The 27,929-nt window shown below is 52.0% G+C and overlaps 1 protein-coding gene across 1 annotated transcript in view; it reads right to left on the bottom strand.

Moving 5' to 3' along the window:
* The window catches only part of STK11 (serine/threonine kinase 11), a 31,857-nt gene extending 5,292 nt beyond the window's left edge, over window positions 1-26,565 (bottom strand). The window contains exons 1-8 of the mRNA XM_066205857.1: window positions 25,142-26,565; window positions 20,006-20,089; window positions 16,710-16,799; window positions 15,818-15,950; window positions 15,210-15,346; window positions 14,581-14,708; window positions 7,947-8,004; window positions 636-829 (exon numbers count right to left, since the gene is read on the bottom strand). Of these exons, the coding sequence (XP_066061954.1) occupies window positions 636-829; window positions 7,947-8,004; window positions 14,581-14,708; window positions 15,210-15,346; window positions 15,818-15,950; window positions 16,710-16,799; window positions 20,006-20,089; window positions 25,142-25,431 (1,114 nt within the window). The 5' untranslated portion in view covers window positions 25,432-26,565. The remainder of the gene's footprint in view (window positions 1-635; window positions 830-7,946; window positions 8,005-14,580; window positions 14,709-15,209; window positions 15,347-15,817; window positions 15,951-16,709; window positions 16,800-20,005; window positions 20,090-25,141) is intronic.
* Window positions 26,566-27,929: the final 1,364 nt, after the last annotated feature.

Genomic DNA, 27,929 nt, shown 5'->3' with positions numbered 1-27,929 from the left:
TGAAACAGCACAAATTACTACATAGAGAACACAGAAGATCTTCCAATAATCTGCCTGTCATCTGTCATGACAGCTCTGATTTGGGTTTAAACGCGGCGGTTTGTTTGAGGAGGGTGAAATTCCTGGTGTCACTGCTCTCAGAGGGATCCTTAACCTCAGACACCTGCCTGCATGGGATGCTCAGCTGGGATGGACATGGAGCTGGGGAACACTGGCAGTGGGCAGGTTGGGATGGACATGGAGCTGAGGAAGGTGAGGGCCGGGCTGGGACCCGTCTCCCTGCATGCAGAGGATTCCCCAGGTGTGCCACATACCCTGAAGACAGAGTCATTTCAGGGTTCTGCTCACAAATAACTAATTCTAGCAAAATTGGTTCAAAGAATTAACTGTGCTCAACAGCAGAGTCCAGCAGCAGCTGTTCCTGGGAGAAGGAAGAAGCGGGCACAGGGGTAACACTGGGAGGGGCACCCAGGTCGATCAAATCAAGGACTGAGGAATCTGGAGCATCACGGCTCACTCACACCATTCCGCAACCAAGAACCTCCCCCTCTGTTGAAAGGATTATTCAGACCTTGAGGCCTTTCCTAAAAAAGCTTTAAACACAGAAAAATCCCCCCCAACCACTTCTCCCCTACCTGGTACTGTGAAGTCCTGAGTGTAGATGATATCATCTTCAATGTCATACAAGTCATCATCCTCTTCCTCATTGTAGCCATGCAGATCCTCCAGGTAAGGCACCGCCGTCATGCTCCTCCACCTGTCCTTCGTCTCGGGGCTGGGAGGGATGGGCACCAGCGCCTCTGCCTGAGCGTGTTTCTTCCTAAACCAGCTGCAGAGAGCCCAAGGGCAGAGCTGGATCAGTGCACAAGGCATGCAGGAGTCCTCCAATGAGGATGGCCCCAGCCCACCCCAATATTCCGAGCTGGGAGCTCCACCCACGGCAGGTCAGGAGGAACCAAAAGGTCTGGCCAGGTGTCAGTACTGGAATGTGCTTAAAGACATGCTGGGAACAGGACAGGAACAGAGGGACAGGCACAGAGGGCAGCTCAGGCCTGGACATGCAGCTCAGGACCATTCTCTCCATCACCAACTCCAGCCCAAACTACCTGTAAGTCAAAATATATCAGCAGAGCTGCCAGAGCTCCTGAGTTTTTATTTTCCAAGCCAGCAGGACAGAAGGAACTCCCCCTACCCTGAAGCTGAGGCTGATCCAAACAACAGACACAAGTTTGCAGGATCCCAGCCTGAGGAGAGGGGCAGTTACTGCAGCAGTTTCCTCTAAAAGCCAGTTTGCACCAAGGCCACAGCAGAAACGCTTCTACTTTATCTTTTTATCCCCCCCTGTCTCGAGGGACTCCTATCACCACCAAACCCTGTGCTGCCATCTGGCCAGGAAAGGATATCGGCTCCGAAAGCTGTTCTTAATCAGATCAGGAATCTAGCAGGCTGCTTCCCAGCAGCATCCCAGAGCCAGATGGGATAAACCTCTAAGGTTTTCATCGTACTCCCATAGCAGAGCTCTGACTCCAGACTGTCTGGGACATCTCCCAGTGCTGCACGTGGGCACCCAAAGTTTCCTGGAAGTGCTGCTGGAGCCTCCACACTCCCAGTGACCCCCTAAATGTGGATGGGAGCAGAGGTTCCTCCAAACCCAGGTACCTCTAACACACCTTTCCAGCCCACACAAGCCTGATGGGACACAAGTGCTTCCATCCTGCAGTTGGCATCCAGTAACTCCTGGCCTCCAGTCACGGAGGAGGGCCTGAGCCAGCCCAAGAACTCTCACCAACCTGAGCCATCTGGTTTTTATCACCCCAGTTCCAAATTCCTTTCAGGAAGGAAGGCTGAAGGCACCTCCTGCGCAGAGCTGTAATTATCATTTTGTTCTAGTCTTACACTGCTTTGACAGTCGGCCTAAAAAAAAAGTGGGATTCTAACAAAACTATCAGGAAAAGCGAGGAGTGAGGAGATAAACAAATGGAAATGCAGCTACTGGGACAAATCAGGCAGGATTCAAGGGAGGGGTGAACTCTCATCCAGAAACTGCTTCATCGTCAACATCTTTAAACTGTTTTCTCTGCAGCAATGGAGTTTTGGAGCCAGGCAGCCCCTTGTCTGCAGGGAGGAAGGTGCTGTTTGGGGAGAGGGACGGGAACTGCTGCAGATCTCAGCTGGCAGTTGTCACCTCTGGTCTCTAAAGGAGCACTACAGGAGTTGAGCAAAGCCCATCCCAGCTGCTGGAGTGGCAGGAAGGGAGCAGGACCATCATAACTCGATTCTGGCCCAGGGCTCTTCACAGATCCCATGGATGGCTTCCTTGGTGACGTGCATGGCACACTGCTCTCCTAATCAGATCAATCCATTTCCCTTCCTTAGGGACTGTGTTCATCGGGGAAGCAACTGCCAAGACAGCAAATCCAGCCTGGGCTGATCCAGCCTGGCAGGATCAGCAGCACAGGAGCAGAGGAGCCACCAGCTGGTTTTGCCAGGGGCTCTGGGGCTTGAGGGATCCAAACTCAACACCAGAGATCCTGGGAGAAGGGAATATCCAGGACAAATGAGATCAGAGTGACTGCTGTTAAAAGGAGAATTTTAAAGGGAAAAAGCCTGGAAGTCTATGGCAACTGGTGTTTTTATTTTGCTGTATTTCAGCTCTGCCTCACTCTTCCCTCCTGTCCTACTTACCAGGAGAGTAAAAATAGGTTTTTATTAGCAGCAGAAACCTGAATCACTGTACTCCAGTCATTATGCTTCTATCCTCCGGGAGGTGATTTCAAACACTTGCATATGCATATATGGTAATGAGGACAGAGAGTGAGAAGAGAAATCCATTGAAGTTCTAAGAAAAATCAAAGACCTCTTGGAAGGAGCCTCGAGCAATTCTGTATGGAGTAGTGGAGTATTTTCTGGCAAGGATTTTCCAGCAGGGACAGACATTCCACATTCTGTGCTGGTGCTGGAGGTTGTCACTGAAGATTTGCTCTTCAGCTGAGGACCACTGGCTCTTGGAACACCCTCATCTGCCTCAGGAAGCCACTGCCTGAGTCAGAAAGCAGCACCTCCTGGTCAGCAATGGCCATGAGATAAAGCCCCTCCTCAATCCTGCCGTCACCACCACTCAAAACACGGGCTGGGTCAGAGCCCTGCTGATGAGTGCCCTGTTCCACCAGTTGTTCTCAGTTTCAGGGATGTTTTCTGAGCCAACTGCACTGGCACACACACAGTTACCTGGTGCTTGTGGCAGCTGCTTTAACCCTGAGGGCGAAGAAACGATTTTGACTATCTCAGAAGCGCCCCTTGTGCAGAACATCCCTCTGCAAGAGGCAGATTCCTCTCTGGTCTCTATTTCAAAGGGCTGGGAGTGGCTTAGAAACGCTTCAGAGTGAAGGCAGCAGTAGTAAGGGATTATTTCTTCCTATTCCACAAGCTCATTGAGGCGCCTGCAAAGCTCAGAACCCCCGGCCAGCAGCGGCACAAGCGTTAATTGTGATCCTGCCAGGCAGAAGTGGTGCCCAGACAGCTGCTGTCAGCCATAGGGAGATAAGACAGCAAGGGTCAAGGACTGAAGGAAAAGAGGAATCTGGGTTGCCCAGTGCTTAATGAGCCCGTTTAGTTTGCAGCTCCCAAGCTCAGATCTCCCATCACAAGTCCTCCCTCTGCTCTTTTCAAGTCCTGGTATAAGCAAGGTTAAAATAAGAATCTTGTAAGCACAGCTGCAGCTTTCCAACACTCCCAGCTATTCACTTCCCATTTGGGTCACAAACATTGCAGTTGGCTTGGTTTGCACAGGGATGGTTTTCTCTGAGAGCAGATGCCAAGCTGCAGATCCCTGCCCTGCCAGCCAGGGTCAGGACGAGCAATTCTCCACCTCCTGTGATGCCATGTAAGGGCCTCGAGCTCCCTGGAAGGTCACTGTCACCACAAGCAGCAATGAACAGGGTTCCAGTTTAGCTCAGCTCCCTCACAGGCAACTGAGGAAGGCACACAGTGTCCCAGGGAAAGGCAACACACGCCAGCAGTGTCCCTGCAATCCCCACGCCAGCTCTTGTGGGATCAAGGGATGTCCAAGCTCCTCAGCTGGGTTCAGAAAAAACAAAAGTATGAAAACAGCAGTTTCTCCCAGCTGGTGGTAGGACCAAAGGTGGCAGGGATGGCTGAGACTCCTACAAGGAGTTCTGGAGATTCAGTCCTTTAACACACCTGATTTGCAGAATGTGGGTAAAGAACACACCTGATTTGCAGAATGTGGGTAAAGGAAGCAAAGATCCCTTCCATGTGCTGCCAGAGGGCAAGGAAAACTGAGCCAGGTGTCTCAGGATGGAAGAGGAATGCTTCTTTGTGTCCTGCCGAGGGGAGATCACTGCCTGGCACTACAGAGAAGGGATGGGGAAAGCCCACAAACGCACAGGCAGCAGCAGAGGCTCAGAAAAGCCCCTCTCCCTCTCTCAAATGCAGCCCAGGAGCACAGTCAGCTCCTGCAAAGGAGCCCTCAGCAGCACCACACAGACTTCCAAGGGGTTTGGTACCCAGGTTTGAACAGCCCAGCATCCCAGAGCCACACTCCAAACCCCACAGGTGCTGGGGAAGGCAGCACAGCAGCTCCAGGATGGGAGAAGACCCCAGCCCTGCAGGTTAATTTGCACCTCCACTAATAAAAGGTGGAAGTGCCTCCCTTCTCGTGCTATGAACTCCTGCAATCGGATCTGCGCCTGAACAAATTAAGTGTGACACTTGTGGAGAGGGAAGGGAAGATGGTTGCCTTGGAAACAAGGGACAGAGGTAGAATTCTGCATCCACTTCATCACTTTAAGTGCTGCAGCAGGTCAGTGAATTAGTAACAAAACGCACTGTAGAAGCAGGAAGCCCTTCAGCAAAAGCACGGGGCAGAGGGGAGGTGGTGGATAATCCGTAGGGAGGAGGTTGGAACTCCCTGGCTCTTGGCAGCTTTTCCTCCCTGTCCTACAATCCCCATCCCAGGAGCACCAAATATTCATGAAGCTGAGCTCTGAGCACTGGTTTTCCAGTGAACATCATCCCACTCGGATCCTTCCAGGGAAAGCAGGTTTTCAGGCTCTTCCACTGCTATTCAGGGGTCGGCTTCTGGCAGTTCCTAAGCTCTGAGATGACAGGCTGGGAGAAGTTTAATTCATTTCCATTTCCAGCTCCAGGTCTGCTCTGCACGGACTGGGTGGAACAGAGCAGCATTTTGCTTTGTCCCGCTCCAGTAAAAGTGCAGAGACAGGAGTTTAACGCAGTTCAGCTGCAGGAGTGAGGAAGGCAGCTGGCAGGGATGAAACTCAGCAGACTCTTCCTCCAGCATTCCTCTGCCGCTGCAGGGCGAAAGCATTTGGAATAGCTGACAGGAATAATGGGAGGAATGGCTGGATTACCATTGCTGGGCTGCCTGAATGCCTTCCCTGCCTCCTGCAGCTCTGCTCCCTATGGGATAGCACTGTGCTCCTTTTGTGCTTCCTCAGTGCCCCTGAGCCAACTGATTCTATCCCTGATCCCACTGCAAGAGCCTTCCCACTTTATGAAAGGTGAAGTGGGGAAGGATGGATCCTGAGCCCAAACTCTGTGGCTGCAGGACACTCGTCCTGTGACACTTCCCTTGGGATCACCAAGGGCAGGGGAACATTGCCCCTTCCCACCATCCTGACCAAGCCTGGTCCAGCAGCCTGAGTGCAAAACTGCTGCCCAGGGGCTGCTCCTGCTGATTTCAGAGCACTTTGATGATCCTGACTGTTCATATGAGTGAGTCCCCGGGAAGAGCAGCTCAAAGACATAAAAGGAGGCTTCCAGCAGCATGGAAAGGCACGGGGTGATTCTGGTTTGAGACAGGATCCATCCCAGCAGGGCAGCCTGGCGAAGTTGCTTGATGTTTCTCTGGTTTAGTTCCTGTCCTTAGCACATGCTTTTGGGGGGAGGAGTGTATAGAAAGCCACAATCATTAATGATTTACTCCCTCCAATAAAAGAAATCTAAGGGTTCTAGAAATCAAACCTCTTCTTACTAAAGTGCTTTCCCAAACCCCTCTGCCAATACCCGAATGGCTGCCTGCTGTGTTCCATTTACAAAAAAAAAAAAAAACAAAAAAACAGGGTCAGGTTAAGCATCAGGGCTAAGCTTCTATTTAAAGAAAAGGCAGGAGAACGAAGCTCTGGATTCTTTAGCACAAAAAGAAGCTGGACAGACACATCCAAGGCCCAGGCCACAAGCTCTGCTGTGCTTGATGTAATTACTAGATGCCACAGCAGGAGGAAGGAGGCAATTACTAATAGGGGAGAAAAGCCTATTAAGAAGCACTGGCTAAGCTCACACAAAACTAATAAGAGCCTAAGCCTTGGAAATGCTCCTGGGTTTGCAGGTAGAGCCTTTCCTCAGCCCCTTTCAGTGCTGTGGGATGAAAAGCCTCGGCACAGCAGCTGAGGAGCTCCGTGGCTGCCCTGTGCCAGAGGTGTGCTCCAGTTTTCCAACTACAGGCAGCGTCTCTGGAGACCCCTCTGTGCTTCCAGCTGGGCAATGCTGACACAAAAAATCACTGCCACGTGGGAGGAGGGCAAAATGGAGTATCTGGAGTTGGGGAACCAGCTCAATCACCCAGCAGTGACCCATGAGGGCCCAGGGCAGTTCCTGAGCTCAGGGGTGGCCACTGCAGCCACAGGAAGGGAAGTGCTTTTAGTGCTTTTCTCAACACCTGCTGATGACTCCACAGACTTAATTCTGCTTCTTTGCAGTGCTTCCTGACAAAGCATGGCAAGCTGATCCCCTCTGGTCATTGCCACTGGTAGTGGGAGGCAAGTGCAGGGAAAGGCAGCCTCAAATGGAAGATGCCTGTGCCCATCAGCACCCAGAGCCCCTGAAACAACCCAGGCACGGGGGCTGGGCTACTACAAAAGAGTCATCCTTACACTCAATCAATTGCCTGGGCAGCTCCATAAACCCTGCCTCCCCAGCCCTGCTTGCACTCTGGTCCCTCCAAGCCCTGTCAGAGCTGGTCCCATTCGCTCCCTGCAGAGCCCCAGTGCACTTCAGGCCTCTCAGGCTCTGCCTGTGCCTGCTTGGGCACCTCCCAAGGACCATCACCTGACAGCACATGGCTTTTCCAAAGACACAAGTGGAAAGCAGCACCGTTCCTGCAGCATGGAGAGGGCTCAGCACCACATCCTTGCTTTTACAGCTCCCAGAAGGATCTGGGCAGGCTCACAGGCCAAGCAGCTGCAGTCCAGAGGCAGCTCTGCCTGTCCTCAGAAGCACTTCCCATTCCAAGAGGAGATAAGCTAATGCAGCCTCCGCAGTGAAGCAGCCTCATGATGCTTTTTGTTCTTGTACTTTTATCCGCCCAGGAAATCTCTGCTCAGAGCCAGCATGTTCAAACAGATCCTTTAAAAAAACCTTCAGTGATAACGGGGCATTTCCCCCCCATGACTATGGCATGGAAAATGGGGGAGGATATGGGGGAGGGAAGACTGTGATATTAAAGAGAAAGAAAAAAAAAATTTCCTATTGTCCTGGAATGCTTTTCCACATACTGACTCCATATGGAGCAAATACCAGGGGATATTTCTGTCCCCAGACTGGCCAGAACTAACACACGTTATTGAACAGTCCTACTTCAATAACACAGCCTTCAGGACCTCCTGTTCCGCTCCATTAGTACTTGCTGGCCTCTGGAAAAAATTATCCAGAACCCTTAATTATCCAGAAGCAGGCACGCCACAAACAGACTTCCAACATATTCCTTATTTACTGGTTAGCAATTCCAGTGCTTCACCGGATGCTCTAATAGGAGGAAAAAAAGCCAAGTGGAGGTTGCCAGAGCCCCAGCAGAGCTGGAGGAAGGAGATCTAGTGACTTCCATGTGTCTGCTGTCAAAAGGGAACAGAAGGTGAGAGCAGGAGCACAGGTACAGGAGGAGCAGGAAGAGAAGGACTGGTAACACTCACTTGTGCTGCCTTATCTGCTGTATTGAGAACCTCTTGGCTGGGTCGTATTCAAGCATCCCTGAAAAGAAGGAAAAAAGTCCAGGTGTGATCACAGACACTCTCAGCTGAGTCGAAGCCATGAAGCACAAAGCTCTGCCCTTCCCTCCCCCGCCCTCCCCGACAGCCATGCTGTGTCCAGTCCTGGCAGCTCCAGGCAGGATTTGCTCCACTGGCCACAGGAAACTCAGCATCAAGTCCCAATTCCATTGCTGGCCTGTTCCAGTCTGTTCCTCAGCTTCCCACCAGCAAAGAAGGTACAGCCCTTCCCCCCCTCCCAGTGCAGGGACTGAGGCTTGTCCAGCCCTTGATCACAGCTCCAAGGAAGTCTCCAAGCAAAGAACATCAAGATTTTGCATTTCAGAGATAATTCCGCTGACCCTCCTCCATGGAAGCGCCAAAGCCTCAGGCACAGCATATGTCCACTTGCTCAGTGTCCCAGATCCTCCGGTCTAGTGGAATCCTATTCTGAGGTGCAGCCAGAGAGAACCAACAAAAAAAAAAAAAACCCAACAAAACAAAACAAAACAAAACAAAAACCCAAAAAAACCCCATCCCAGTGCCCTGGCCAGCTCTTGGATTTCTGGGATCATCAGCTGAGGTAGCTGGGGTGGGTGGTGAGCAGAGTGGGGAGAGGAAAAGCAGCTCATCCCTATTCTCTCTGGGAGAGAGGGAGGTGGATTCCTTAAACAGCCTCCTGGGGTGCCCACTCTGCTCCACTGCCTTTCAGAAGCTTCACAACTCAACAGAAGGGAAGGAGCAAATTTTGCCATATTCTTCAGAAATGAGTCAATGGAACCCCAAGAGTTTCATCCAGCAGCATCCAAGATATTCTCCAATGAAGGTTCCAGGAATATATTCACCTAATGAACATTAACAAAGCTTCATGCCTGAACACTACAAGGAGTTTTGCTTTTACTGGATGATCCCCTGTGGCTCCTGAAGCACCTGCACTGTCAAGTCTGGCACAGGTTGCAGGAAGAATGAGGGTTTGGAGATGGGTTGGAAAAGGAAGAACCCATCTTCACTAACCAGAAAAGTCCAGGAAGCAGAACTCACTGACAAACAGGAATTCAGAAAGTCAGGACAGGAGTAAACAGTGCAGAGTGCTGGGGAGAGCCAGAGCAAGGGCACATTGAGAACAGGGGTGGGGGACACATCTGGGAGGACACTTGGGAAGTGAAGGCTGGAAAGACACATCCTAGTACAAGTAGGAAGCTGCAAGGGCCTTGCAGGTGAGATCCTACAATTCAAAGGTCATGGACGAGATAAATCACCACAGCACATGTGATACCAAAAGCTGCTCCAGAATATCTTCCCTGTCAGTCTGTTCATATCACATCACATCAGGACATGGGCAAAGAGGGGGGGATAGGACAGTACAGTGGGGCAAGACTCAAATTATTTTGCCCCCAGAAGCCAAAATACCTTTTGCCCTGGCAATTTGGGAAGGTTTATCCATGCTGGTGACAGCATTAAGAGCTTTAAGGCAGATGGGATCACTATTGCCCCACATGACATCACACGAAGTAGGTTAAAGCAATCCAGGAAGAGCTCTCCAGGTCACAGGTCAGGTTCCTGGCTCAGGGAACTCGAGGCACTGGAGTCCTCAGAGCCCAATTCCTCAGAGTTCTGGATTGTTTGGACTGAGTTTTGAAGGTCTCTGAGGATGGAAACTCTACAAACTCCCCCCTCCTCTAAAACACTGCAACCTGTTCCAGAGCTCAACCCTGGCAGCACAGGAGTTTTCTCACGTTCAGATGGAATTTCTCCTCACCTTATAGAAAAAGAAACAAGTTCAGAGGAAAAAAAAAAAAATCCCACACCTAATTAAAGAACCTATTAATAAGACGATCAGACAGTTTCACAGCTGAGCTGCCCAAATGAGTTGGCTTTTTTTTTTTCTTTTTAAGAAATAGGGCTGCAAAGAGCTCTCACATGAAGTTTAGGGGACAAGAGCAAGTACTGGTCAGGTTCTCTCATTAATATGGTCAGAAACAGGGAAGTCAGGACACCACCCACTCCCCCCATTGATTTTTTAAAAAACACACTTTAAGGTGTTTTTGAAATTTAAGGCATTTACCAGATGAAACCGGTACAAGCAGGAGAAGAAGTTTAAGGTAAATGATTAAAAGAGGCCCAAGAGCAGTAGTCGCAAACAACCACAGCACAGGGAGCTGTTGCTCTCAAAGCCATTAAAAAGGCAGAAGGAAAATAATCGAACAAAAGGAATTTTTACTTCAATGAAAAATGACCGCATTTGGGGCAACCTCTGAAAGAAAACGGAAAGTGTCCTCGCTGAAAATGTACATTCATACATTCAGCTCTGAGTCACTCGTGGCAGCTCCGTGGCTCAAGTCCTGCACTGAAGAGAGGCTTCAGCAAGACAAAACATCATGTTCTATTCACCAGGCAAGTCATCTCGGAGCGTCTGCCCGCAGCAGCCGCTGCTCGCGGCCATTTAGGGTAAAGACTTCCCTGGAGTTTATCTGTGAGCAGGGATGGGACAGGCTGTGCCAAGGAATGCTTCAGGAGGCCCAACTCCAACCTCTGCTCCCCAGTATTCCCAGAGAATTCACTGTGCCCCATACAGGGGTGTCACAGAATCACCGGGTCCAACCTGCGGCTGATCCCCAGCTTGTCACCCGGAGCAGAGCACCAAGTGTCATGTCCAGGTGTTCCTTGGAGACTTCCAGGGATGGGGGCACCAAACCTCACTAGGCAGCTCCTTCCAGTGCCTGACAACCCTTTCCATGAGGAAATTATTCCTAAAATATGAAGTCCTCTCATTGAGAATTATCAGGTATTAAGTTGATAAGAACAGACACCACACAGTTGTGCCCAGACAGGGGAATCGTGTCCTCTGCAGCACATCAACAGTTTCAAAACCCTTTCAAATCACATCAAGTGACAACTCAGAAACTGGAGATCATGGATCTGCCCTGAGCTCCTCACAACCCCCAGCCCACACACTCAGTGATCCTGGACAGGCACAGCTCCAGGGCAGAATTCCTGGAGTTCAGAACACAGGACAGTCTCACGTGTGGGACTGGAGAAGCAGGAAGAAATCCAACAGCAAGGTTAATGAACTCAACCTGGATTCCACTTCAGCCTCCAACTTGGATCAACATTTAACAACCGCTGTAAAAGCAGTGTGAGGCCAATCTGTAAATGAGGCAGGACCTTCTCCCTCTCGCTGCACTCAGCCCGCTGCTCTGGCCACAAACTCCCTCTGCAGGCAAATCTCAAGCCTGTGATCCAGGACAGGCCTCTGGATGGGCACAGACAGCCCTGGGGGCTCCTGCCACAGCAGAATTAAAGCATCCCACTGTCATCAGGACACGTACTCTCACCGTCCCAGCAAGGAAAGGTCACGGAAGTGACAAAACAAACTGCTGAGGATCCAACCACCAAATCCCAGGGCCTGGAAATCAATCCAGATGCTGATTAATGCAGAGCTGCAGCCTCAGAGCTTCCTCTTCCAGTAAAAGTCTATTAGACCAGGAAGAGGAAAGCTGACCTTGTGCATTTTTCTGGTCCAGAAGCAAAGTGCACAGGAGTTGATAAGCCATGGGCAGATGCTGCCAGAAGAACCTTAAGGCTATTTATAAACTCTTCCACTCTGACACATCTCTCCTGACTGCACACACAAAACAGCACCAGCCCTTCTTTCCATCCCTGAAGAGTATAAATAAAGCTTCATCCCTGATTAGGGAGACAAAACGAGGAGCAGCATCCCAACTAATCTGGAGGATATACTGTCATGCGAGTCTCTTTACAAGCCAAATACCACTGAAGCTTTAAGTCCTCTAAATTCTGCTGTTCTGGAAAAGGGGAATGAAGATAAGAACAAGCTCAAGGGGAAGAAAAAGTAAAGATGCACTACAAAAGTAGTCAACAGAAGAACAAAAAAAACCTTACAAAGTGTGTTTGTATTTGCTTCACAGCCCGGCCGTGGGGCCTGTGGTCAGCACAGCCCTGGCAGACAGAGGAAATGAGCACTTTGCTGCACTGAATTCTGCATCACTCAAACCCAGACCAGGCGCTCTCAGCCCTGAGAGGGCTTTTAGATCCTTTCAAAGCAACACAAAGATGAGACAAAACCGCCAGAGCGACAGTGCTGAGCTGGGGGTGTCTGTGCTGCTTACACAAACAACCATTGACGGTATCTGATCCACAGGCAATGGATTCAGCTCCAGCCTGCTGCAGGAGGAGCGGGCACCAACCAGGAAATGCAGATGTTCTGGAGGAAAAGCAGGAACTAAATAAAGCATCCAGGTTTGTCACCATAGCTACGTGGTGCCACCGCTGCACAGCTCAGCCCTGGGCCTCAGCAGATGCTGGGGAGCTGCTCAGACCTCCAGAGCAGCCAGAGCTGGGGCAATCCCACCTCAAAATTCAACCCCCTTGAGGCCACCTGGCATGCTGACCACTGGAAAATGTGTCTCACATCAAGCAAGGGGTATATCAGAAGGTTTTGCCAGCTTTTGTGATGTAGCAGCTCGTACACAGCAAGATGAGGGGTGGGAGACTGTTCTCAGGTGGGAGAGAGGACAGGAAAAGGGATCCTTAGGGCTTCCCACTGCCCTGAAAGAAAGGGGTGCAGCCACCTCCTCCCAGACAAGCTCCTCTCCTTGCCAAACCCACTCGACTCCCACGTCTGTGGTGCACAAGCATAGAAGGGATGCAGACAGACAAACTGACAGCAGCGAGGATGCAAGAGGAGACTCAGGCTGTAAGAGATGGACAAAGGGCACCAGATTCAAGGCTCTTCCATGTAAAATCAGGCAGAGGGAAGAGTAGGTAATTCTGGCTCCAGATCTCATGCAGGGGTAGGAAGAGAACTAGGAGGAGAGTTATTGTGCTAATGAAGCACAAGATTTTAAGCTGTCAATATCCTTAGCACAGGAAAAGAGAAAACTGCCACGCTCCTTTTCCCTGGGGGAAGCACTGAGTGCAGCTGAGAGGCTGATCACAAACCTCCAAGGAGTTCTGCTGGATGCTTTAGGAAAACTGCTGCCGGACCAACAGGACTGCAGGATTTGCTCCATTTGAGCAACTCCCAGCTCATTAAAAGGCCACATTTGGAGTCAGCAGTCACAAGCCAAATGCCACACGGAGCTCAGGCCACTGTTGCCTGGGGCTGGCAGGTACAATGTGAAGCACATCAAGCCAGGAGCAGCCGCTGTGTCGGGCTCAGCGGAGCAGTCAGATCCCGGCTGTGCCCAGCACCATTGGAAGCGCTGCCTTATGTAACGCCTTCGGAAAGCTGCTAAAGCTGGCTAATGCTTTTGGAAACACATGGAAATAACTGATTTCATCATTGGCACGGGGCCAGGGAAGCTAAAATAGCCTCTGAGGGGGGTTGCGGGGGTCTGGCAGCTCCTTGGTGCCGAGGGGCCGGGGGAGCCCCGGCGGCGGCAGCGGAAGAACTCGGACTGACAGCACCACCTGCCGCCGGCACGGCCGGCACCGAGCCAGGAGCCAGGGCCCTCCTCTGAGCCTGGAGCCGTGTCCCTGCTCCGAGCCCGGAGCCGTGTCCCTGCTCCGAGCCCGGAGCCGTGTCCCTGCTCTGAGCCCGGAGCTCTGTCCCTGCTCTGAGCCCGGAGCTCTGTCCCTGCTCCGAGCCCGGAGCTCTGTCCCTGCTCCGAGCCCGGAGCCGTGTCCCTGCTTCGAGCCCGGAGCCGTGTCCCTGCTCCGAGCCCGGAGCTCTGTCCCTGCTCCGAGCCCGGAGCTCTGTCCCTGCTCCAAGCCCGGAGCCATGTCCCTGCTCCGAGCCCGGAGCTCTGCCCCTGCTCCGAGCCTGCAGCCGTGTCCCTGCACCAGGAGCCTGGGGCCTGCAGAGCTGACACGCTGCCCAGCAGGGAGGCACACAGTTCCCCCCAGCCCCTCACCAACCCCAGAGAGCACTAGGACCAGGAAAATCAATGTGAAACAAGACCAGGCTGCCTGCTGTGCACAGCACAACTGCTGTCCTGCCTGACCACTCAGCTTCCACAGGTAGGCTATTCAGCACTAAACCTCAAACTGCTGCAATAAGCAACAGGAATTAAAGAAAAACAAAAAAACCCCACAACTTTCTTCCCAGAAAGTGCCACTCCTGGTCCTACCCCAGCCCTGCTGTGAAACTGGGCACCTGTCACTGCTCCAGTATCCTGCAGCTCTGAATTTGGGGGGAAGGAGACAAATGGGACTGAGACAAGTAAGTCCAGAGCAGAGGTTGATGAGGAGGGATGGCAGACCCCGGGTACTCAGTGCGTGACATCGGGGACAGCCTGGACACAGCATCTGAGTGTTCTCACTGTCCAAACCTGCATCAATGCCATTTTAAATTTAACCTCTTGTGGGCTTTGTCTTTACATGTAAAAGCCTCTCGGAGCACAGGAAACAATGCAAGAACCAACTCCACACCGTAGTGGCTGCGAGCTGTGCAGGGGGTTGGGGGATCTCAGGAAAACATCAGTGCTGAAGATCTGCCAGAGTCTTGAAAGGCTGCAAGTATAACCTCCCTGACTAACAGGATCCCATGCACTGTGCAAGTTGAGGAGTTGTTGCATCTTTAAATGCTACCCTTTTGGAACCAGTTGGGAAGACTCACCTCTCAATAAGTCTGAGAGTGGAGGACCACAATCCTCTGGAATTGTGTAGTCGCCTTTCCCGATGTTTTCAAATAATTTATAGATATTATCCCCTTCAAAAGGGTACAGACCCGTTGTGATGTTGTATCTGTGAAGGCAGAAGGAGAAGCAGGATGAGAAGGAGCACATACGTACTCAGTCCTTACCTGACTGTGTAAGCTAAAAGCAGCCAAGAGGAAACCAAAAGAGGAATATTTGGCAGTATGTGCAAAACCTCTTTAAGCTTAGCCTGCCTTCATCACAGCTTTTCATTCACAGGGGTCAAAACCACCAGGACATCTCCCTGACAGTCTGGAACAGCAAAAACTTAAAAATAAATACTGGAGATTCTTGTGGTTTCTGTTACTGCCCTGGCTGTGCCTCTGGGGGCTGAGCAACAGCTGCAGAGTCACTCATGGAGAGCAAAGATCCCCTTGTGCAGAATTACAGGTACTTTGGGGAGCATAAACCCACCCACAGCAGCGAGCAGCACCCTGCTCTCAGCTTGCCCCACCACACAAGAGTGGTGATGGCAGAGCTGAGCTATCAGGACTGAGCTATCTGAGGGTGTTATTAGTTACAAAGTTCCTGGGGGCTCCTGGGCACTCACAGCGTCACCCCCGCAGACCAGATGTCGACTTTAAAGCCTGAAAAGGTGTCAAGGCCATTGGCAATTTCTGGGGGCTGGAATGCTGGCGACCCTTGGCTCGTCCTGCACGTGTCATCCTCCGCAAACGGATGCAATGCCTGTGGCAGGAGAGACCAAACAGTGTCAGGCTTCCAAGGAAAACAAACTGTGACTCTTGGAAAAGTTCCACCTGGGAAACAAAAGGGGAAAACTCCTCTACTGAACATCTACAGATGATGAGATCATGCCACCACAGCAGCCACACGCCACAGTGATGAGTCTTGCACCTCTCCTACCTAAGACAGTCTCCATATAAAAAGAAGGATAAAGTTATGTGGCTTATCCCCGTTTCCCCCCCACTTTTGGGCTCGTCCAAGATTGACATCTTCCTTCTCTGTGCTTCCTGAGCAGAGGTTTCATGCTGTTACCAAAAGGAGTGCTTTGCCAATTGCAATAAATATTCAGAGCCATTTAGAGCACTCTGCAAGTGCAACAGAACAAAAGCCTAAACGCACAATAAATCAACGACACCACAGAGGTGACCTCAATCTAAAATGTCCCATTCTGACTTTGCTGTGCTTCTCACATACCTCTGCTACGCCTAAATCGGATATTTTTAGTGTCCCATTGGTTGTTAGCAGGAGGTTCCCCGGTTTTATATCCTTGTGGACAATCCCTTGGCTGTGCAAGTATTCTAAGCCATCTATAAGCTGACAAAAGTACCTGCAGAGAGAGGCAGAGGGGAAAAATCAAACACTTTTAGCCAGTAGAAAGGAGCTTTTTGCTGTGGTCAGAGACTCTGGGCCATCAACGTAACCCACACACAGCCTGGCAGTTGTAGAGGCAAGTGTTTCATCTCATAATACCCAGAAATAACATTAATGTGCCTGAATTTCACTTAGGCTGTCTGTAATCTCAGAAATCTCTTAAAAGAAAATGAAAATATGACCATAAAATTATGTAGTTGCCACAGCTTTGCTGCTCTGTCCTGACTTGATACTGACAATGTTTTTGTATCTATTCCCAGAATTCTCAGGTTTCCTTCCCTGAGGAGTAAAAGGGGCTCCAGCTTATTCCCGCCAGCTGCTACAGCTACCAGATCCTGCTGGATATTGCCAATCCCTAATCCATCCCAAGGCCTTTAAAGTCTTTTCTGATGCTGAACTGTGGCTTGACCTCCATTTAGGCAGGAGATTCCCTCCTCATAACCCTTGGCAAGGCAGGAGTACAGGGACCAGAGAGGGCTGTTGGGCACCTCAGGAAGTAAAACAAAAATAACAGAAAAGTCAATAGAAAGATAGTTTTCCCCCAAAATCTCGGGGCAATCCCTGCTGGCCACTTCAAGAGCTTTTCACTTTTTTGCATGGGTGTAAAATATTGAAATCATTGCACAAAGCCAGGTTTGCTTTCAAACGCAGCCTGAGCAGAGCAGAACGTGCTCTCCACTCGAGAGAACACAGTGGGGAGAGGAATAGAACTTACCCGTGAGCCTGAAACACTGGAAATCTCTTTTCTGGGACACTGTCCAGCATTTCCTGCATCCCACACACACAGTACTCCATCACCATATACGTGAGGGCAGAGTTAAGGAAGTTCCAGGGTTAACATTCCTCCTCAGAGTTAAACATTCCTCAGATGGGCAGCAGCCCCATCCCAGAGGGAATGGCTGCACTCCCCAAGTACTGAGGGATGTTCCTCCAGCTCCCACAGGACAGGAAAGCACCGACAGGAAAATCCTTCTGCCAAAGGAGCATCTGCAGCTCCGTGACCAGACCTGGAAGAGGATGGGAGCTCCACAGAAAATAAGCTGGAGATCTCACAGGCATGACAGAGAACCGGGAAACACCCTGAAGTGGGCACAGAAAGTCAGGAACTCCCTGGCAGAAGAGCTGCAGCCCATTCCTCCAGTGTCCTCGGTTTGTTCTGCACCTGAGATGACAGTGAGCTCCCACCACCTTCCCCAAAGTTGGTTATTCCTCATTCCCTATCCCAAACAACCCAGCTGTGTGCTCTGTGGAACAGCTGCTGCTTAATCCCAGCTCCACGGGAGTATTCCAGTAGCAGGAAAAAGGATCCTTGCAAAGTTGGGAAGCTTTTTGAAACCACATGGATAAAAACAGTTACAACAGAATGCCAAGAGTTGGTGGCACTTTGCAGCATTTGTTCCCTTGCAGCATACTCCAGTTTTTATCTCTGTAAGCTTTAATGTTAGGGCCAAAATATGGGAACCTGACTGCTTGATGCTGTAATTGCCTGTTTCCTCCTCTCCCTGGGCTTTTGAAGGCAAAGTCTGGGCTGGAGGGGCCTGGGAGAACAGATCCTGGGACAGTGGGGAGTGTCCTGAGAGAGCAGAGGCTGCCAGGGCTCCCCTGCAATTCCAAGCATGGTCAGTTATTCCTCCAGGTAAGTGCCTTCTTAACCTAAGTCCAAAATAAGTTACTTTTGCCCCAAGAAGCCACTGAGGTAGAAGAGGCAGAAGGGAGATTCCTGCCCTGTGCAGGATTTGGGCTGAGGTCTCTGCTGCCCCTTTCCAGCACATACCATTTAGCAGCTCCAAACACTGAAAACCTCATTCAATTCCTGCTCCATTCCCTATGAGCTGCACTTCAGAGAGACCCTTAAATACTCTAAATATACCCTAAACAAGATTTTCTGATGGGCACGAAGACACTAAACCAATCACAGCAACTCAGTAAAAAGAGCTCCCAAAATTCCTACTCTGGAAGAAATCTGTGAACTATTTCTATCAGAGTGATGTGGAAGATATCAACTCTCCCACTGTCAGGGGAATAACAGTGATGGTAGATAATCCAGACCAGCTCCTGGGGAGCAAAGAGGCTCAAGGACAGCCTGACTGGGTGTCACTAACAGCCAGGCTGCTCCTCACCCCTCCCTGGTCACTGATCCACTTCAGGTTGATCAACCAGATTAGAGAACAGACTTCCAGGCTGAAGCAGATCTATTACAGGTGCCCCAAGCTCTCAGTTCTCCTCCTCAAGGGGTTCTGCTCCCACACTCAGCTGTACACACTGGTAACAGGATCCCTGGGATGCTGCTCATGGAACTGGGTTCATTTTCTGCCTGGATGAGCTCTCCTCCATTCACCACCAGCCCTGCACTCCCAGCCACAGCAGGCCAGCAAATAGCCCCTAAATACTAAAACTCGTTGATATTTTTATTCCAGTTACCACAGCTTTCCCTTTCCCACAGAAAATCACTGGAGGTTTTTATTAGGTGAGTTGCTCAAACACTGTCTTAACCTGAATGGAGCCGACAAAAAGATGGAGAGGGATTTTTGTACAAGAGCATGCACTGACACGACAGGGGGAAATTGCTTCACACCGAAAGGGGGGTTAGATGGGAGATTAGGAAAAAAATCCTCCCTGTGAGGGTGGAGAGGCCCTGGCAGAGGTTACCCTGAGAAGCTGTGGCTGCCCCTGGATCTCTGGAAATGTCCAAGGCCAGGCTGGACAGGGTTGGGAGCAAGATAGAATAATGGAAGGTATCCCTGCCCATGGCAGGGGGTAGAATGGGAAGAGCTTTAATGCCCTTTTAACCCAAGCCATTCTGTGACTCTATGACAAACAGCTCAAGCCTGCAGTGCACTTCCAACAGCAACAGAACACTCAGGTGGGAACAGAATCCTTCCTTCCACAGCTCCAATTTCCAATCCCACAATGCCTGGTCTGGAAATCAGGATTTTTTTTTTTCTTTTTAATCAACAACAACCCAAACTCTGCTTCCTGCAAGGAACCAACATAGCTCTGTGCATGACTAAGGGCCCTGCCCCCAGGGCAGCCTCAGGGAAGCAGTCCTTTTTCTGCTGGATCCATTCCCAAACCTGTTCCCCATGTGGCTGCTCAAGGTCTTCTCTGTCAGAGCCCAGGACATGCAGCACAGGCAGTGCCAGCCAGGAACTGGGGAAGGGTTTGAACAAAATCATGGATGAATTCCTGCTCCCAGTTCCAGTGAAAACAAATTCCCCCAGTTACTGCCAGAATCAGCACAGTGAGGAACAAGCTTTGTGAGAGTGTAGGAGCAGATAAAGATAAGAATAACGAAGTCAATCTGTCCTTGCAAGGGAAAAGCACTGAAAACCAACTCTGGACCAGCACTGCTGAGAAAGTCCAGCAAGGAGCATCCTTGGAGAGATCCCATTTCCCAGTGATGGTTTTGGGTTGTCATCACCTGGTACCAACACACGATGTCTCTCTCGGGCTCCTTTTCCTCACGCTGCCTCCTCCCTTCTACCTAATTAAACAGGATCTCTCTCTCAGTAATTGACTCGAAGTCCCCTCGCTCTGTCGAGGCCACAGCACAAGCAGAAGTTGTCACACGGCTTTATCCTAATGATGTGGTGGCAGAGTGTTTGATCTAATTAACACACACAATTAAATTACTCTTTTTCTGGAGTACTGTAATAAGAAGACAGTAGTTAGAAAACACTGTCAAAAATAAAAGCATCCATTTATAACACGTGCTACAAGGGATCAGCTCCAGGAACTTCCAAACTGGTTCCAGGCAAAGTGCTGTCAGTGTGGCAGAGCCACATAAAATCCAGCAAAATAAGGATAAAATTGCCTTGAGCAGTCTCCGTGTGTATTTGTGTTTGTGTGGAAAGTCTGCCAGGTGGGGAGGATGGTTAATAGCAGTGAAAGCAATCTAGCTGCAAAAATTTAAGCTTAAGAAACATCCAAAAGGGCCTTCCCAAAAGCAGAGCTACAGCAGGGGAACAGTGGGTGTTCAAACCTGATCAACAGCCCCCTGCAAAAGGATATATTTTCTGCTTCTCCTCGTTGTACAACACATCTACCAGCTGGATGACGTTTTTGTGCCGTAATCGCCGCAGGAGCTGGATTTCCCTGCAGGAAGAGACAAGGAAAAAGTTGTTTAAAAAGCTTATTCCCAACTCCATTTCTTCCAAAATGTCACCCAAACTTAACTTGACTGAATGGCTCAGAGACCTGAACTGAATCCTGTGTTTGTGGGGAATAAATGAGGTAAAACAGTGAGGAGCCACCTTCCCTTGGCTCAGGGAACAGCCCCTTGAGTGTCACCTTCTGTCGGCTGTTCTGATCTTTGTCCCCAGGGATTTTGTACCTGCCCCAAACCACAGTTTAGCCTCTTTTGCATTAAACTCATCCTGCAAAATCCCACTGGATGCCAGCTGTGGGGAAACAGGCAGAGCAGGACAGTCAGGTCAGGGTGGTTCTGTTGGTGCCTGGCAGTGCAGGTCCTGCTTTTCACTTTGTTCTGCTGCTGCTCCATCCCGGGCTATGCTGAGCTACCAAATTCTACTTCCCAGCTTCCTTTCAGAGCAACGTGGCTAGTGCTTTAAGCAGTGTGGTCACACTTCATCAGCTCAGCCTCTGGGAAGCAGCATTACAAGGAATTCTGAGCACAGCTTCGGAAGTGAGAGCCCCTGCCCAAAGACAGCACAGAGCCCCTCATGGGCACAATTAGCAGCTTCAGTAATGAGCTGGGGCAAGCACAAAGGCTGAGCAACAACCAGGAGCTGCTCCTTGGAAAGGCTTCTCCCATGCAGGAGTGCAAGGAGAATCCTTACTGATCTTTTAAGGATGCCTGAGCAGCATGAATTATTTCACTACCAAAGTTAAGGCCAGAGATTCCTTTCTCAGCCCTGGATTTACAAGAAGCCACCAAGAGCTGAGCAGAGACCCAGGATACCACAGCAAAGCTCCCAAGTGTTCTGCGGACATGGCAGACAAGTCTAATTATAGGAATGACCAAAGGGCTGAAGTGGATTAAATTAGCACAGGAACTGCAGCCAGTGTCAGAGTGGGGCTGAGGAGATTCTGCAGCACAAAGACAGAGGGCTGAGGGCTCCAACCAGGGCTGCCAGATGGGAGCAAACACACTCAAACACAACTGGCTTTAAGGCCCAAATGTTGGGAACACATTTAAAATCCTGATCCAAACACTTCATTCCCTGTAATACAGCTCGGAAGCACAAACACTAATTCCTCCCACCTTGGACGGACTAATAAATATCTCGTATTTCTGTAACGATTTCCCCCCACAGGAGGACTTCGCAAACAAATCCAAAATGCCAGGGCAGTGCCCCCACTCCTGGGGCAGAGGCCAAGCTGCCCTTTTCCCAGAGGAAAGATTACTTCTATTTTTAGCCCCTCTTTTGCTCTGGAATGCCTGAGGAGCAGGGACAGCCAGCCCAGTTACCTCCCAAACCGTTTCGCTTTGCAAACCCCTCGAGTAGCAGAACATAGGTCTCACCTCCTCAGAATGGGCCTTAATTTGAATTTTTTTCTTCCAAAACGAACAACAAAACCCCACCACAGCCCACTGCAAGTGTGTGACCAGACAGACTGCCAGAGGGCAAGGTCTTCTTCCAGGTACAACCCCCTTGGAGAGACCAGGAGGGAAAAGACCTTCTAACTCGAGCTCTGTCAGATCCATTAAGCTCATCCTGGTAGATTAAGACTTATCCCCTGCAAGGTACCTGCCCTTGCAAATAACAGGGGGTGTTGTCGCTCAGAACTGTAAATAGCAAACCTGTCCCCTTGTTCCATGTGCCACACCGTCCTGGAAGATGCCAAAGGCAGCCTGGAAAGCAGACTCTCCTTCCTGGACATCTCCACTGTGAGACCCAGTACTCTCCCTACAGCTTGTTCCCAGTCATTTCTGCCTCAATAAAACCCAGCAACACAGCCAAAAGATTAAATCCCTTCCTTTGGTTCACAAGGTTCTTCCCACAACATCCTGAAAGCTGAGGAAGTGCAGCACCTGCTCCAAGACTGTGTGAGCCCAAGGGCTGCAAGTGCCAGGAAGATCTCGGTGTTGCTTTTTCTCTTTCCTAGTCCCAAGGGGCCATCCACATCCTGCTCCTGCAGGGAAGTCTGGCATTCCAAGCTCTATATCCATCACAATCTGTGCTATCCCATGGAGCACAGGTCCCAGCATTTCACCTCTCAACCCAAGTAAACATGCAGCTCAGCAGAGGAAGTCTTTGAGCCACGCAGCTCCAGGGGGAACGTGTGTCTGGGGAGATGGGATCAGCCCATTCCCACTTGAGCTCACACCTCCAGGACTTCCAGCAAGTCCTTCCCCAGCAGAGCTGCCCGTGTTTGGAGGTTCCAGCTTGGGACTTGCAGACTCCAGGAACAAACTGTCACAGCACAGCCCCATAACCCAGGTTAACCCTCCGAGGAATTCCAAGGAGCACAAATTCCAACCTGAGCAATTGCCGAGGTGGTAAGTACAGCACAGGGCACTTGGGATCCCACAGAGGCCCAAACACTTAATTAACGTGTCAGGCTATTAGCACACGGCATTATTAAACCTCTGCTGCTGCAGCCACAGGCTGCCAGGTTTTCCTGCCTCTTTTTTGGCAATCCCACTAAACTCCATTTTTTTTTTTTTTGGCAGGGATGAGATCCAGCAATGTCTGCCTGACTGAGCCACCTCCACCTGCTCTAAAGAGAAATGAAGATTCTCCCAATAGATTTAAGGAAACTTAAAAGTTTAAGCCCTCAGTATCCTCTCCAGGACTCAGAGAGCCCTTCAGGGCTCATTTTCCGGTGGCAGAAATGGAATGTTTTGGGGTAGAGAAAAATAGTTCGATTAGATGTAAGTCCCAAACACATTTTAGTTGTAATTTCTGGGTCTCCAGAACACCAGGAGACAGGGCTGGGATATCAGCAAGGATGACCCAAGGATGGCATTTACATCCTATTTCCAGCCCAACATCTCCAGGTGCCCAAGGCCCAGCTTAGACCTGTATGATCCTCCACAGCTCATTACTACACTCTCATTACTCCCTGTGTGTTACTGCTTGTGGAATTACTCAAGGACCACAGTCTAGGAACTGTTTTCCAGGGACTTCTTCGGATGACAAGCTATCAGCACAGCTGTGAGGGGGCAGAGGCAGGAGCCCACCACAGTAACTCAATCACCTCTGCCCAACAACCCAAGCCCCAAGTGCCGCTTTTCCCTGTGTAGTAGGAAACACTGGAAAGCACTTCAGTGATCAGATTCCAAGAGAGAAAGCAGAACCTGACAGTGTGATCCAGCCCACAAACTGATTTCCTGCTGTTCTGTGCACAGGAGCAGTTTTTGGGCATGAACTCCTCAAATCTGCTCCAACACAGCTGCCCAGAGTGAGATACCAGTGCAGCCTGGCCGTGTTGACATTAAAACACTGTGTGAGGGTCCTGTCCAGCACTACCTGGAGACCCCACAGCACTTTGTTCCTCCCACACTGACCACCCAACCCGGGTTTGGTCACATATCTCCACACTCAGAGCAGACACAGCTTTCACTCCCTCTCACAGAAGTGCTGAAGGGTTCTGATAAGCTCAGAGTACCAGGGGACCACAAAATACAACAGTTTGCCTTAAAATTCCCCACTGAAGCAGCAGATAAAGCACATGGATAGGTGGGCAGAGGGAAAAGGATGAGGGAACAGAAATAGGAACTTGAACTGAAGTAAACCCCTGGGTACGAGGCAAGACCTAAAATCTGCCTCAGTGTTTTGGAGCAGGTGGGGCTGAGCCAGGAAACGTCCGCAGAAAACCCCTTTCAATAACTCCCTTAATGACCCATCTGATACTCACGGCCCCACTCTGGGCATGAATAAAACTTGCACGGAGTTCACCCCAGGACACAGGAGCATTCCCATGGCTCTGAGAGCAGGGAACTCTCCTGATGTGGGCAAGCTCTTTTTACCTAATTTACATTAAAAGCTTCCCTAAGGAGGAAACTCTCTCCACATTCCCCCGTGGCAGCTTTGGATGTGCCCGTGGAGGGACCCGGGGACGGGGCACTCAGCCTCCACCAGAAAAACAAGAAACATTTTATTACACATTAACCAAGTTTGCTTCATCCTGAACCAGAGCCAGGAAGGGAGAGACAGGGAGGTCCCAGCCTTGGGATGTGACTATTCCACAGCCAAGGCTGTGAAGAAAGGTTGGAAGGCCAAGTGAGAGAGCTCCCTGACAGCAGTGCTGGGACAGGATGTGAAATATCTCACAGCTAAACTGGGAAATCAAACTGAGGGACAGACACAGGACTCTGCAGCTCAGGGCTCACCAGCAGCAGAACACCACGAGAGTCTCCTCGACCTCTCAGAGTTCTCCCCCCCAGCCTAGATAAACCCTCATGGGTTGTTTGGGCTGCAGAGGCTCCTGCACGGCTGATAAGCAGCTCCTGGCAGGGCTGGGACACAGCTGCTGTGAGGTCCAGGGAAAGAAAAGTTCACAGATCCAGCCCTGCATCTGGCGTCTCCTGGGGTTCACTTCCATGAGGGCTTTGTGCCCTGAGTAACCAGGTGTGCCAGAGGCACAGAGAGCTGACAACCCTTGGCCCCATTTTACAGCCACAGAAATCACCTGGGGAGAGCCTTGAGTTACCTCCCAAGGACCTTAGAAACGAAGCCACGGAAAAAACCCAAAACTTCCTGTGCCCATGGGGTGCCCCATATATTGGATCCTGTTCCAGGCACCTTCCACATAGGTGGGAGAAGGAATTGCCACCACAGAGAGCTCCAGGGCCTTTGGAACACACCTGGGCATGTACAGGAATAACCCTGACTGTGAGAACACCAGGTGTGTTTGTGTCCCCTCACCTTTCCCAGCCAGCAGCACCTGGGTAAGGTGAGACCTTACAGAGGAATTGCTTTAAGAAACATTATTTTACCCATTAAATGGCACCAAAGTGGTATATGCCAGACAGTCCCAGTTCTTGGGAACCTGTCCCTTCCCTGTGCCCAGCCTCACCCAGAACGCTGGCTGCTGTTCAGAGGAAAGAGATTCCTAAATACCTGTGGATTAGGAAGCACTTCCACAGCAGAGCCACGCTGTCAGCTAAAACAACACAGGAGCTCAGCAGCTAAACAAGGACCAAGTTCACCCCCTCAGCTCCCACAGCTCTTTACTCACTTTTTCACGTTGGCCTCCCCGTTGGGGATCCGGCGCAGCTTCTTCTTCTTCAGGATCTTCACAGCTCTCCTGCACAGGGTCTCTGAGTCCAGCATCTCCTTGACTTTGCCGTAGGAGCCCTCTCCCAGCAGGTCTCCCATGAGGTACTTGCCGATGAGCTTGGCCCGTTTGCGCCGGGGCTGGTAAATGACCTCGGTGGAGTCGATGCGGTGGATGAACGTGTCCATTCCCACCGACATCAGCTCGCTCTCTGCAAACATTCCCAGCTGCTGGGGCTCCGGCAGATCCATCCTGGATTAAGTTCCTTAACCTGTTTTTTTTTTTTTTTTCCTTAAGCGCTCAGGGCTTTAATCCTGTTTGTTAGTTTCCAACACTCCCTTTTTACTCCTTCTCGGAAAAAAAATATCCAGAAGATTGTACAAACATGAATAATAATAATAAGAAAAAAAACAAAAAGAAAGAAGGGAAAAAAAAAAAAAAAAGAAAACCAAACCTAAGAGCTGCTTCCAGGTCAGTTGGATGCCAAAAGATCCCGGCCTGGCTCCAGAATGTCTTTGAAAAAGAACATAAATCTGTGACGGGACACACTCAGTTTGGGACGCGCTTTGCTTCCAACCCGGTCCCGCTGCCGGGGGCTCTTCCCAGTCAACTGGCCTTGACTGGGCCCAGTTTGATCCTGCAGAGTTAGGTCATCTCCGGGCCGTCAGGCCACCCCGTGGAACCAGAGCAGCTCCCAGTCCCTCTCGTGACTTTCCATCCCTAGGAGCTCATGATTCCCAGCCGGGGTGGGAAGGTGTGTTCCCGCCGCCCTCCCGGGAGCACGGGCCGGAGGGGAGGGTTCAGCCGTTGGGGAGCTGGAACCAAGTTTCCTTGAAGGAGTTTTCTGAAACAATTCTCGCGTCTTCGCTTTCGCCTACAAAAGTTTGAGGCCTTCGGTGCCTACCGAGAGCTCCCGGGGGCATCCTTCATCCACCGGGATTCCGCCTGGCACATGATGTGTCACCACCTCTGCTCCGGGTGTCAGCGGTGCAGGACGACACAACCCACCCCGGCCCCGCCGACCCCGGGGGGGTCAGGGGGACCCTCTGCCCGGTGCCCCAACACCCGGGTCCTCCCGGGGAGACCCTCGGCCCGGTGCCCGGCCGCTCACGGAGCGGGGTCAGGGATGCCCACCTGGCCCGGACGGTCCCTCCCGCACCTCCCACAGGTGTCACCGGGGCAGGGAGGACACAGCGGCGGGGCACGGAGGGGTGACAGGGGTCAGGACACTTTTAGTGCGACAAAATCAGCGCCGGAGCCGGGACGGGACGGACTCCCCGGGGGGGGTTCGGTGACCTCCCGGCCCTTCCCGGCCCGGGCCGAGTCCTTCCCCGCAGGCAGCTCCGGCCGCTCCCGCCGGCCCGAACGGTGAACTGGGGGAGGGGGGCGGGCGGCCGGGTCCCCCCCTCCCCGCTGCCGGGCGGGGAAGCCGGGCCGGGCCCCGGCGCCGCGCTCCGCCCCGCCGAGCCGCCGCCTCCCGCGTCCCCCCAAGTTCAGGGGCCGCCCCTCGGCCGCTGCCCCCCCGGCGCTCTCCCGGCCCCGGTCCCGTTCCTTGTCCCGGTCGCGCCGCCCCGTTACCGCCCGCCCCGCCGCGCGCGCGCCGCCGCCGCCGCTGCCGCCATCTTGTCCCCGCCCGCCCCCGCCGTTCCGTCCCCCCCCCGCTCCGCGCCTCGCGCCGCCCCGGCGCGCGCCCCCATTGGCCGCGCTGCCGGCCCCGTCCCCGAGCGTTCGAACGCTGATTGGCTGCAACGGCACCACGTCGGGTTTCGGTTGGTTCGTTACTAGCAACCCGCCCACCTACTCCAGCCGGCGGCGGGGCTATAGAATAGGTTATGTGAGCTGTCCGTCACTCCTACTGGAGGGATTTGTGGTGTAATTCAGATATAATAGGTCCTGGGAAATGTCCGTCACCATTGGGGGCGGGGCTGACGCGGCGGCGCGCTGCGATAGGCTACGAGGGGTGTCCGTCACCGCTCGGAGGCGGGGCGGTGGGAGGTGGAGAGCGAAGGGCAAAGGGCACGCGGGTGTCATGGAGACGGGGCCCGGCCCGGAGCCGGCCCTGCCCCTCCGCCCTCGCGGTCCGCCCGCCGTGCTTGGGCCGCGCTGCAGCCGCTTCGGGTTTGGGGTGAACCCCCTCCTCCTGCGGTGTTCCCCAGCCCGCGCCGTTCCTTTCGGCTCCGGCTGCGCCTCATCCCATCCTGCCCAGCGTGGCTGTGTAAGTCCAGCCAAGCAGCTGCGAGGGCATCGCCAAAATAACGGGGGTACCCTCAAAATAACGGGGGCATCCCCAGAATAACGGCGCCCGGCCCCAGCGCCCCGGCCAGACCCCGGCACGGCTGGAGGGAACGGGCTCCTCTCGGCACCGCCTCCCCCTCACGGCCCCGGCCCCGGCAGAGGCGCTTCTCCTGCGGGGATCCTCCGCTGCCTCAGAAGGATTGGGCTGCACTGCTCTCCCTGCAGCGGCGTTACAAGGGTCTCCTCCCGGTTCCACCGGGCCCCCTGCCCAGCCCGGAGGGTTGCGGTACAACCGCTCCCGCCGGGAACACCGGGACCCGGTGCCGGCACGTTGGGTTTGTGCAGTGCCAGCTCAGAAGAACCACGATGCCCCTGCAGCTGTCACCAGCCCCGCTGGGCCGGAGGGTCAAACCCTTTGGCAAAGGGGATGGAGCCAGACTCGGCTGGGGTTGCAACGTAGCATGCCAGCTCAGGGAGCTGAGCAGTTATTTTGAGGCAGGGCAGGACAAATCCA

The sequence above is a fragment of the Chamaea fasciata genome, unplaced genomic scaffold (assembly GCF_029207755.1).
Source record: "Chamaea fasciata isolate MVZ Bird 193981 ecotype frontalis unplaced genomic scaffold, bChaFas1.0.hap1 SCAF_28, whole genome shotgun sequence".
Lineage (NCBI taxonomy): Eukaryota > Metazoa > Chordata > Aves > Passeriformes > Sylviidae > Chamaea > Chamaea fasciata.
Note: the sequence above shows the minus strand (reverse complement) of the source record. Positions and strands in the feature narration are given on the sequence as shown.